Here is a 12900-nt window from a genome sequence, read left to right as displayed (position 1 = left end):
GTTCTTAGCACTCCGTGTTCACGCTGTCACTAATCCACGAGTCTCTTTTCTCACTGAAAAATTAGTTTTATCAATGAGGAGTTAAGAAGCACAATGTCTATGAAAAGTTATAAAACTTCAATAAAAGTTTAAAAGTTCTTGAAATTTAAAAATATTCCCAGTAAAACACTTAACATTCCGAAAGAATTGACAGAATAAGTAACTTATACTGAATCGCTAAATTTGACAGTGAAGCGATTCAATTCCCACTCAAGTTCGAGCGTCACGGTACGAAAACCGCTTGAAGTGAGTGAATGAAAATGTCTGTATCGCTGTCGCTGAACCGTGCTTGAACTGAATCGCAAAAGTAACGTCGTGGTACGAAATAGCGATGCAGTTCAGTTTAGAGCCTAAACTGAATCGTATTAAGAGAACGTGGTAGGCCCCCAGGACATTGAAACGCGTACCAGAGTACATTTGTGCTACTGATATCATAATTAACATTTAATCTGCCGAAGAAATCATAGTAAAATACATTATCAAAAAAGGTCCCATCCTGATACGCGACCGTCAACAAAAAGCCGGTTTGACTGAAATTGATCCATTAGTTTGAAATAAAAAACGTTAATTTATTTTCTAAATACAGATAGGTAGCTCTTAGCCGCTGTAGTGTATAATTGCAATTCCGTAGATAAGCGTCTCTTTAGTGTCGTCGATTTCTGCTTTAAATTACTTCATTTTAAAGGGATAAAAGTTGGGAGTTTTATTTTGTTTTAGCCGATTTTACTTTATTGATCCTTGAATGTCGCTGTACTGTGTAGAAACCAGCTAAAGTTTTGCTGTTAAGTATACAATTCATAAGAAATGTACTTGATAATAATTTTTATCTAGCAGCTCGCCCTTCCTCTGGTAAGCTGGAAACGTATATATAATTAGGTAGTAAGTAGTAAAAAGTACAAACAAATTATTGTAAAATTAATTAATGTTTTTTCTCATACAAATGTACAATTTATGCATCATATTATCATAATAGAGGTACTTTAACAAAGTTATTTATTATGCTGTACTTATAAAATAAAATGTGTCTAAAACTTCGTTTTTTTTTTGCATTGTCGCGGAGCCTTAAAATGTTTAATTCTTTTTATTTTAACTAGAACTAACAGTACTTTATATCATAGAAAAAGAAAATTACAATTATAGAAGTCCTGGTTTTCCTTCTTTTCTTGGCCTAGGACGGTGGTAGGCTATTGTATGTAATTATCTATTTGAATTTGAAGTCTATGATAACTAATTTATTGAATCATTCGTTACTTTGCGGAGGTCCATATCAATGAACTAAAAGAATTTCCTTGCTCACCCGCGACCTTATTTTTTTTAGGTCGCGGGTGAGCAAGGAAATTCTTTTAGTTCTATAATAACTGCCAAGTAGGTGGGGGAACCACGAATCGATCGCAGCGCGCGCCTTGGCCAAACAAGGAACTTTTCGGCGGGCCAACTGTCACTATTTGTTACTAATGAAATTCACGTATTCGTGCATTATTAAGCAAAAATAAATAAATATGCGTCACAAAACCTGCTGCGTTAACTGCAAGAACAATGGCAAAAACAGTGATCACAAATTCTATAAATTTCCACAAGAAATGTTTTGTATGGCGTCGATGTCACTGAAGTTGACGAATTACACGAGTTTCAATGGTTTGACTCATTATGAATTTATGATCTTCATAATTGATTACTTTTACATCTTGGACATATTGAGCCAAAACTAAGTGTTTTCCTTTTATTGTTGTCTGTGGTTGGAAAGCGATGTCGTATAGTGTGCTCGGAATACAGTTTTTATAATTAATTTGACCATGTTAAACTGAAAATATTAACACAAAAAGTCTGCATTACTGACGACCTGCTACAGTCATAAATTATCGTCTGAATATATATGAAATGCGAATATATATGTTATTCGATTTTTGTTTATTTCTGTACTTCTCATGAAGACAGTCATGAGAAAGTCCGCGTCTTGAAATGAATTAATTGTGCCATTTTAGACGGGAAATAAAAAAAGGTCAACGTTATTCTTGATACAATACTTACATAATCGAATAGAATATATGTAAACTCCGATATCGTTGAAATTATTTGTTTACTTACTCTCCGTAAGGACAACCAGCCATTTGATGTTTCAGTCTGCCGTAATTTGTATCCGCTAGTTGGCGCTGTCATCGAGCACCCAGCGAATAACGGAGATGGGGTATCTACCTAAATTTGATTCTAAGTCAACGTATCCTCACTGGTATTCATAAGGATACATTTCAAAAATTATGAGAGTAGACCTTTGTCACACTTTGAATAGCAGGTTGGAATAATTTAACCAAATTATAGAGGCACAACGATAGCGTGTTTTAAACAAGCCAGCGCCATCTATGAGCACAATAACGAACTTATTTAAAGGAGGAAAACATCCTATTTGTTTTTCTTACAATGTACCATCAGCCCAATTATTTATTTGTTTGACATTTGGAGACCTTATACATCTCCATCTCTTTATTTTCAACCGTATGTTTTTTTTGTATGGTTGTTTCGCGATAGCTCCGCCAATTGTGGGCCGAATTTCAAAATTATTTTTTAGTTCTAAAGGACATACTTCCGAGGTGGTCCCTTTGACAACAAGTCAGTATCTGATGATGGAATCCTAGAGAAATACCCTCGAATTTTTAAAGCACACTTATAGTAATTTTGGCATTTTTAACACCAAGTCAAGTATTTACTTTCAGAAAGTGTCATTTGGAGAACTGGACCTGATCATGAAGACCGTAGGTATCGGTACTCTGTTATAATTACATTATTGTCGTTTAACCACATATTAAAAGTACTAATAGGTGGAGTATCAGCTAACGGATGGGGGAGGGGGGGTGGAAGGGTCCTATTTTTAGGGTTCCGTAGCCAACATTTTATTTATTTATTTATGTCCAGATCCTTCTAGTTTTATGCGCCTATTGTGCCCAGCTGTACGATGAGCCGGATGAAAATAGGTCGAGGAAGAGATGGATTAAGAATCGACAACACTTACTGATGGTTATGTTATAAAATATTATAGATCAACATATCCTTACTGGTATTCATAAGAATATGTTTTCAAAAATTTCACTTAGATTTCTATCGTGTATAACACATATAATACTTGGATATATTGGAGTAAAAATTATAGCTAAATTATAGGGGCACAACGATAGCGTGTTTTAAACTTGCCGGCGCCATCTATGATCGGAATAACGAACTGATTTAAGGGATTAATATTATTTGATTTGCATCCCACTAATATTTTAAATTCGAAAGTTTGTGTGTGACTTCTTTACGTCTAAACCGCTGAACCGATATAGATGAAATTCGGTATTTCAGATAGTTTGAGTCCCGGGAAAAGACGGATGATAATTTGCATTGCATATACTATTCTACGCAGCGAAGCCGCGGGCAACAGCTAGTTAGGGTTCCGGAGCCAAAATGACAGAAACGGAACCCTTATAGTTTCGCCATGTCTGTCTGTCTGTCTGTCTGTCTGTCCGTCCGCGGTTTTGCTCAGGGACTATCAATGCTAGAAAGCTGTAATTTTGCAAGATTATATATTTAAACTATGCCGACAAAATGGTACAATAAAAAAGGGAAAAAAAAATGATTTAGACTACCTCCCATAGACGTAAAGTGGGGGTGATTTTTATTTTCTCATTCAATCTTGTAGTGTAGGGTATCGTTAGATAGGTCTTTTAAAACCATTAGGAGTTGCTAAAACGATTTTACGACTCAAGTGATTTGTTTGCAAAATATTCAATTTTAAAGTGCAAATTTTCATTAAAATCGAGCGTCGTCCCCTCTCTAAAATCTAAACCAGTGTGTGGAAAAATTTGAAAAATTCAGGATTGTAGTAAGTATATCAAAATTACAAGGAAAACTATAATGTTTAAGTTTTCTTGAGAATTATTAGTAGTTTAAGATTAAATAGCAGCCTAAGGTATAAAATATACCTAAACTTGGAATATTCCGTACAAAATACGAAATCCTTAGAAAAATATTACTTAATTTTTCGTAATGGCTACGGAACCCTATTTCGGGCGTGTCCGACATGCTATTGGCCGGTTTTTATTTTTCGTAAATAACTCGTAAACGCTGGCAAACAGCAAAAAATCTACATAAAATTCTCTACAAAAACAATTCTACACATTTTTTATCTGAGGTCAATATTTCACGTGATATGGCGGGAGATAAGATGGATAATAAAATATAAGCACATTTCTTTAAGTATGGGGATGGATGGATGTTTGTTACTCTTTCACGCAGAAACTACTGAACGGATTTGCATGAAATTTGCCATACAGGTAATAAATACCCTGGATTCAAATATAGGCTACTTTTATTCCAAAATAATCTATGGTTCCTGCAGGATCAAAAGGATCACAAAGTTTTAAACAACATACTAGTTCTGTGCGAGCGAAGTCGCGGGCAAAGAAAAAAGTAGTCTATATGTTAATCCAGGGTACACGAGTATATATGGTCTACCACCTTAAAGTTGATAATCGTTTGCATGTTATAAAACAATAATGCCAAATGATGCCATAGACGTGTCTGTCAACTTGAAAGTTTGACTTTTGCGACACAGGTATTATAATATATTAAAGTATTAACTATCACGAAACTGAATCACTGCTGAAGGTTGTTTCTTGAGGTCATTATAGGATGGAACTACCAAACGGTTAACGGGATTGACTTGAAATTTGGTACGCAGATGTAGTTTGGATGACAATGCAAGTACAGTCAATAAATAGCTTGTATTAAAAGTGTTAATTTATTTTGTACTTGTATATACAGGCTGTCTCTGGCTTTAAATTCAATAGCTACTTTTGTGGTAACACCCAAACACTCCGAAATATTTAATTCCGAATTTGCTAATTCCGATCTTCAAAACTGCGATTTTCACAATTCCTAAGACATATAATTCCGAATACTTAAAAGCACGAAATTTATTTTTCCGAATTACAAAATATCGATTTTTTTAATATCCGATTTTTAAAACTCCGAAGAATGAAAAACACGAAATGTTATTGGCCCGAAGTACAGTATTCCGCTTATTAAATTTCCGAAATGACATTGCTAATTCGGAAATATGATATTCGGCAAAATAAACTTCGTGGTTTTAATAATTGGAATCTTGAATTTCAAATCTCGAATTAATATCAATTAATTTAGGTAAATTAACCCGCATAGGTTAGGTTAGGTTAGGTTAGAATTGCGTCAAGGGGCGAAGCGCCTTTACTGCGCAGAATAGGTCGAATAGGAGCTCCGTCGACCTTGTGTCACATTACTGAAAATGAATAACAGTTACTACTTTTTTAGACCAATCTAAATAGCTTACTTTTAAAAGTCGGGTAAGTTATTGATCGGCGTAATGATATTCGGAATTTTGAAAATCGGTATTTTAGTAATCGGAATTCGTATTTTTGACATTTCGGATTATTATTGGCTCGGACTTCTTATTGTTCGGAGTATTAAAATTCGGAATTTTAAAATCGAAATTTTAAACCTTAGATATTTTTAATTTTCGGATTTATAAAAATCAGATTTATGAAGAACCGGAATAGTCATATTAGGAGTTATAAAACATTCGGAATTATAAAAATCGGCATTTTGAAGACTCAGAATTTCGCTTTTCATATTTATTTATTTTCAAATAACTTGAATTTGGATAATTAATTGATCCTCAATGTTTAATAGTTAAATCAGTGTACTGGACATAGTGGTGTTATCCGCTGTCGCTTGTCTTTAAATAATTTGTGACATTTATTTGACATCTTAGAAAACATTTATCATTCTGTAAATTTTATGAAAATTACATTTAATCTGTGTGAAAAAAATATATTAACAGTGATCATATTTTTAAGATGTTGCAAAACAAAAGTAGCTTAGTTATGCGCCGAGTAGAATCGAACCTTGGACTTAAAGCTCCATGATCAAGTGATTCCTTGTATATTAAGTATAGTGATTTCATTGTAGCATGGTGCGGGTGACAGCTGTCAATATCACAGACTAGAGTGAAAGCGTCAAAACTTGAGTGAGAATAGAATAGGTAGAATGATGGCTCTTAATCCGATTACTACGCAAATTTTGATGAGAATATTAGTGTAATTCTAGGTTGGAATATTATTTGCCACGTAAATAAGGCTAAACGGAGTAAGCAAGAATGTTCGTTAGGTACTTACCAATTAGTAAGTGCCAATATAACTCAAGACACATTAGGTCCCGTCCCATCACTAAACGTGTCTCTGGTGTTACGTTACACGCATATATATATATATAATCGAACCCAGGTCCTCTGCATTCCGTGCCGCGTGCTATACCGCTACGCCACTACTGGACAGTTGTACAGGCACGAATTTCTCCTTTGCACCACAAATCTCAGCTTGCTTGTTTCTTATTTAGCCACTTAAGCAGCGACACTAGCGACATCTATGCTGTAGCCCTCATCGAGAAACTTTCAGCATCCCATCGGAACTAACCGCTCACCCGGACAAGAGATGTCGCTATTAAGCAATCAGATTAAGATTGTTTTTTTTGGAGTCTTTTTGTATTTTTTATTTTAACTAATTTTGTCGAGACTTGGGTTCGATTTCCACCACTGGTCTTATTTTTCTCGTTTTTCTGTACATCTATATTTCACTTTGTGTTTTCGATATAAACGATTATTAAATAATGAATACTTACATAACGGACAATTTTTTTCGATTTTAAAGGTAGCAAATTATTGCTCACTTCCATTGCCGCCTGTTTTATTTCTGACGGCGCCGGCGGCAACATTTCGACATCAAATGCGTCAAAATCACACATTCTCACAGATGCTTCTATGGGCGTGTACACGAAAAACAGGGTCGGTATTATCCGGGCCGGGAAAGAGTGGCACCCAAAAGCAAAACAAACTCTCGCTATTTTGAAACTTTTTTTTTTCACTAATTACAACCTTAGAATGGACCCGGGAATTTAAGGCCAAATAAAATAATGTTAAAATATTATTACTTAATAATAACTGTAAAATTCATTTCTTGTCCGTTATCTAAGTATTCATTATTTAATAATTATTTATGTAAACATATTTAATTAAACTATAGTCGATTTAGCAATAATTAAGTAAATAAAATACAATGGCTGTTGGCCATTAGATAGATAGGACTGTGACATATTTGTGGGGCCTTGGGCTACCGTGTGTCGTCAGTGCCTGACGTTTTGTAAGATGATGGATGACATCCTAACCAACCAGTGTTCCTACCTGATGTTTTTTTTGTTTTTATTTATGTTTTATATTGATTTTTTATATGTTTAATTTAGTTTCACAGTGTATTAGTAATAACTGTAATGCTGTGTAAATAAATTTATGTGCAATAAATAAATAAATAGATAACCGGAGAACTTTTTTTTTAATTTTAATTCCCGCCATTTGCAGTGCGAAAAGAACATTGTGAAACGCTTCATAATGAGGGCTATCGTTTTTTGTCTCACTAGATGGCGCACTGTTGCGTGAGGTTTTTAAGTATGGCTTTCAAAGTCTGTTATTACGGGCGTGAAAACAAAGTTTAGATTAAAATCATATTTAATACACCTTAAAACCGTACCATAAAAATATCGAGCATGCCACAGTGTTGCATAGTCCCCGTTTTGTTCGGAAAAAAGGGAGGACAAAGGTTTCTGAAAGGCAAAACTGTCTCAAAACACAGACATTCATTGCCCCGGAACGCATATTTGCCATAATTAATTTTAGATATTGCAAATTATTCACAAAAAAAATCTTATTATAAATAAACCCGCGTAGCTCACCCAAAAACTATGAGATTTGACATTTCGGAGACCTCACGCTACACTAGCGCCTCTAGTGGCGAATTCATACGCGATAGCCCTCATTAAATATCAACGTTGCGCTCACACAGCGCTCATTGGACTACCAATAGCGATATCGTTATAAGCACATTGTAGTACTGCACTACTCGAGTAGTTTTTTTTTATCGTGGATCACTTGACTGACACCAATTTTGCTGTCGAAATGCAGGCCATATGTCACATTTTGTTAAACTCGAGAAAATAATTGTTGAAAGTTTTTTTTTGTTTTTGCCCAACAAAATAAATAAAGTAAAAATAGTCTTGCAACGTAGTACAGGCATAACTAATTAAAACTGTGTCCACGTCTTTCTAATTTAACTTTGAGTTTTTGGGTTCTCTAATTTTTGTCGATAGTATTTTTATAAAACGATTCATTACGCCATTGTTTTTTAAGGATGCATAGTTTTTTTTTAACTGTAAGATTGTTATAACACTAACCTAACCTATAAGATTCTACAGGATAGTCCTGAAATATAAATATTCTACAGCTTCAGAAAAACCCATTCACCCACATGAAACAGTTGGGAATTTAATCTATTGGAAAAATTATTTCCAGTGAAAAACTAGGATCCCGCGTGTTTTTGTATTGCTTCATTTCGTGGTGCGTTGCAAAACGTTATGATATGCGTGTGGAATATAGGCAATTTCTAACTCGTATCGGCTTGAAAACCTCGTTTCGCTCGTTTTTTAAGATCACCGAAACTCGATGGGAATTGCCTAAACAAATATTTCATGAATAAGGGGATCATGTCCATGCGATACTCAGAAAAATGGTAGGTCGATTGTAAAAGTAGTAACAAGCGTCGCAAAATGGGCACATACAGAAATAAAATTTACCTTCTCCATTGACAAAGTCTTTATTATGGACATATCTGGTCTAAACACAAATACAAATCCACTGCAATCAGTTCTATAGGGAACCCAGTCAAAAAACGTTTTTTTCTCAAAATTATTTTCTTTGCTATATCGTTTTTTATAATTATTAAAATTTACACACAGCCAAAAACATCAAAAGATTTCTAGCTAAGAATTAATTTTGTAAAAATTTTAGCTTAAGTATACCAGAGATCCCAGGGTAGGTAATGTGAACATTTTGCGTTGCCAGCGATGTATGTATAACGGAAATTACTAAACAAAAATGTTTTATTCATAACATTACATCTACTAACAAAAAAAGCTAAGCGTAACATTAAATTTCCCGCAATCGACTACCATTTTTCATAGTATTTCAACACAATTTAATTCTAAGGTGACAAGTGCTTTACTAATCTAATGTTTTATTCGGAAATATTCCCTTTTTCCACTCAATTTGCAAATGGCCAATATTGATTTAATATTCTATTAAAATTTTAACACATTTCAAAGTGACCAAACTTCGTAATTTCGATTCTTAACGTTCCGAGTATCCGCTCGAGAATTAATTCATGTAGTCCAGTTTAAATCGACGAGAAAAATTGTGCAATTTGATTTACATTCCGGAGTTCGATACCTATAGGTACCACTTCAAACTTATTCGCAATGTAATCCAATTTGCACGATTTTCCTTACGGGTTCCAAATGGACTTAAATATGCCTTACAAGTCCATCGAACATGTCGAAATCACGAATGATATTAGTCTAATTTTACTATTAAAAACAATTCGTGCTATGACAGTGATGCTATTTTTCAACCTAAAGTCAAAAAGTGCAGTGAAATTTCCGATTAAAACAGTTAAAACAGAAAAAGCGTTTTTGAAACCAAAAAATGCCGAGTTAATCTAAAGTTTGTTGACGTTATTTTTCGCGACGCAAATCGCCAAATATCCACATGACCTGTACAAACGACTGCAAGGCTATGTACAGATAAATACACATTAAAATGGTCTATAATTCTGCACAATATAATAATTTCTAATTTTAACAACACGAATAAAATTGGGGCTAGTAAGTAAACATTCAGTAAAACATCCCTGAGTCGGAGAAACGCGGAATGGTCGAGTCTAAGATCGTCGAAATACGTCATAAGAAGAGGACGGAAGACTTACGAAGCCGAAATAAACTCCAAAAAACCGTCTAAGTAGGAATGAATTCGGATATAAATATCCCCTACTGTTGGTACCCTATTGTTACATTTTGACACTTATGCTATCATTTTAAAATATAATATTGGCATATCTATTAACTTTTTACGTTCTCTTAAGCGTTGTACAAGGATTCTCAGTTCTGTAAAGTTTTACTACCAGGTTGTCATACCCTAGAAGATTAAAACGGATACAACTTAAAATAGGTCAGACTTATAGTATTGATGAAAATACTAAATCTTTTCAATACTGCTAATCGAAAATATGTCTCTCAAATATGTACCACAACCTTATTCTTAACTATTTAAGCAAATTTTATAACAATCCAACAAATCGCTCGGTCTACACGACGAAAGCCTTCTAAACACTGTAGGCCGACGGCGCCCACCACTGGAGGATGTACAACGAACTATGACACCAGAGAGGCGAACCCTACCCAGTCGCAATCACACTTCTTGGGTAAGCAGATCTCCAACTCAGTATCGGAGTCAGGAGATCAGAGTTCCAGGTAAGCTGGCGGCGTAGGTCGTTCCGGGAGCATCATACACGGCAAGAGTGGGTCGTCAGGGAGGAATATACGCTCTTCGACAGCGTGCTTGTATGATGGGTCAACGTCTAGATCCGCCATGGCTAGATCTGCTTCGAACGACTCCCACCTACAAGGGGACATCTCTGAGTAATCTTCCCCTGCGTCCGGCGTCAACTGCGCGCTAGGGGACGTATGGGGCTCGTCATTCTTTTCCATAGAAGACGAGGAGACAAAGTGAGAGGAAAACGTCTGTGAATCCGCCGGTGAAAGGTTAGCTGACGGTGTTTCTGGTGTTGGAGCGGTTCTCCAGACAGAGCTAAGAGGACCTCTCGCTGGTTGAGGAACGGGCGAAGTGGAATTCGTTCTGACGTCGAAACTAACCCTAACTTCTTTCTCTGGTCTTTCCTCTACCAGCATGTTTAGATGGGAACGATAGCTGCTGGCTGGCAGGAGAGCTAGACTGGAGTGCCGTTGGAAGCTTGACGCGGATACCTGACGCTGCTGGGAATCCAAGGTGGCCAGGGAGAACGTGAGCTGGGGGTCTGGTGAGTCCAATGGGGATCCAAGAGGCGTGCCCGTCATCGTGTGAGCTCGGTATCTGCAATGAAAATGTTTGTGAGTTTATGCTTTTGAAGTGGACGGTAGGTATATTTTTTCTCCACAGTGCGTTTTAAATTTTATGAAATGAGCTGACAAGATATTGATTTTTAGAGAGAGAGAGTATTCGATACACATAAAAATACATTAGATGGAAAATACAAAAGAATAAAAATAACATCGAATAAAAATACGTTCATCGCTATTTTTGTTCCTTTATGTACTTAGTTATATATAAACCGTGTTATGAAAATAAGTCCTTTTGGGCATGGTTCACATTCATTTTCTTCTTTGAAGCCACGCAATTATTTGTTTGAGGTAACAGTTCTTGTTTTCTCTTATAGATGATATTGACTTAACACTGAATTGGGACAAATTTGCATTTGATTCGGATTCTAGATTCCATTGGTGTTATTTGTCATTTCTGGTTGCTTCACATGCTGCACCCAAATACGTTAGATCTCTGATCAAAAATGGTTTTGAGCGGCATCAATTTACAATCTATTACTTACATCTGGCGTTGCAACAAGCTCTGCCATACTGCCTTCAGGTCTATTGACGGAGCTCTCAATATGACGGTTCTTGTGCGGCCTGGAGTCCGAGGGGCGCAGGAAACGAGGGGACTCTCCCCTCCTGTCCGTCCGAGGATCAGCCGGAACTCTATGGCTGTTGGATGAAAGAGATTGAGAAATCATGAGGTGCTTATAAATTTGAGCATTCGCTTGTAACAGAACATTGAGCATTCGAAGTTTTTTGTCGAAAAACGAATAGAGAGGGACAAGCATAGAGCCAAACATTGAAGATTTACACGATCACTTGAGGGAAGTATTACGTAACGCTAATCGGGGGGAGGGGGGCTTAATTTTCTACCTTTTTTCCTGAGGTTGAATTGCGCGTCTGACACAGTGGCCAGCAGAACTGGTTCTTCTGTGACGAATAGCACCCTGTCCCGGGAGACTGTGGCGAAGAGCAGAAGGTCGCTGAACAGCAGCGCCCAGTAAGGCCTGACGGAGCGACCTTCCACCCTGGACAGTTCGCCGCCGAAGATCCACTGCCGACCCGCTGTGCTTAAGACAAATGGCTGAAAGAAATGAAGTTTTTTCTCTTAGTTTTGTTTTTAGTCTTATTGTCTAAAACACTAGGAATTACAATCTGTTTCACCACTTGTTTCTGTCACACGGTAAAACTAAGACAAGAGTACAAAAAGATGATGAATGCAATTGCGAACGTCAGCGCGTTAGGCAATACAACAACCTCTGTGTCACTTGGTTGCCAGATATTGGAGATACTAAAGGGATTCGATTTGTAGCATTCGAACATGGCGGATGTAGACAATATCTAATTTTGCTATTTCTGTTTCTTTGGCTAGTTTAAGTATAATTTTGATAGTGTTTTATGCGGCGATTAACGTTAACAGTGAACAGTGATCACAAAATTGTATATTGCTCTCGTGTCTGGCATTTTTTGGGTTCCGGAGCCAAAATAGCAAAAACGGAACCCTTAGTTTCGCCATGTCTGTCTATCTGTCTGTCTGTCCGTCCGCGGCTTTGCTCGAGGACTATCAATGCTAGAAAGCTGTAATTTTGCACGGATATATATGTAAACAATGCCGACAAAATGGTACATTTAAAAATAAAAAAATAAAATGAAATTTTTTTTTAGGGTACCTCCCATAGACGTAAAGTGAGGGTGATTTTTTTTCTCATCCAACCCTATAGTGTGGGGTATCGTTGGATAGGTCTGGTCACCATTAGGGGTTTGCTTAGACGATTTTTCGATTCAGTGATAGGTATGTTAGCGAAATATTCAACTTTAAAGGGCAAATTT

General features: G+C 36.3%; 1 protein-coding gene across 2 annotated transcripts in view; it reads right to left on the bottom strand.

Annotated features, from left to right (window-relative positions):
* The window catches only part of LOC141438830 (uncharacterized), a 40844-nt gene that overhangs the window by 9255 nt on the left and 18689 nt on the right, over positions 1 to 12900 (bottom strand). For both annotated transcript variants that reach the window (XM_074102887.1, XM_074102957.1), the window contains exons 10-12: positions 11944 to 12154; positions 11586 to 11739; positions 10969 to 11074 (exon numbers count right to left, since the gene is read on the bottom strand). In XM_074102887.1, coding sequence (XP_073958988.1) covers positions 10969 to 11074; positions 11586 to 11739; positions 11944 to 12154 — 471 coding nt within the window. The remainder of the gene's footprint in view (positions 1 to 10968; positions 11075 to 11585; positions 11740 to 11943; positions 12155 to 12900) is intronic.

This window comes from Choristoneura fumiferana, chromosome Z, assembly GCF_025370935.1.
Source record: "Choristoneura fumiferana chromosome Z, NRCan_CFum_1, whole genome shotgun sequence".
Taxonomy (NCBI): domain Eukaryota; kingdom Metazoa; phylum Arthropoda; class Insecta; order Lepidoptera; family Tortricidae; genus Choristoneura; species Choristoneura fumiferana.
This window is presented reverse-complemented; position numbering and strand designations above follow the sequence as displayed.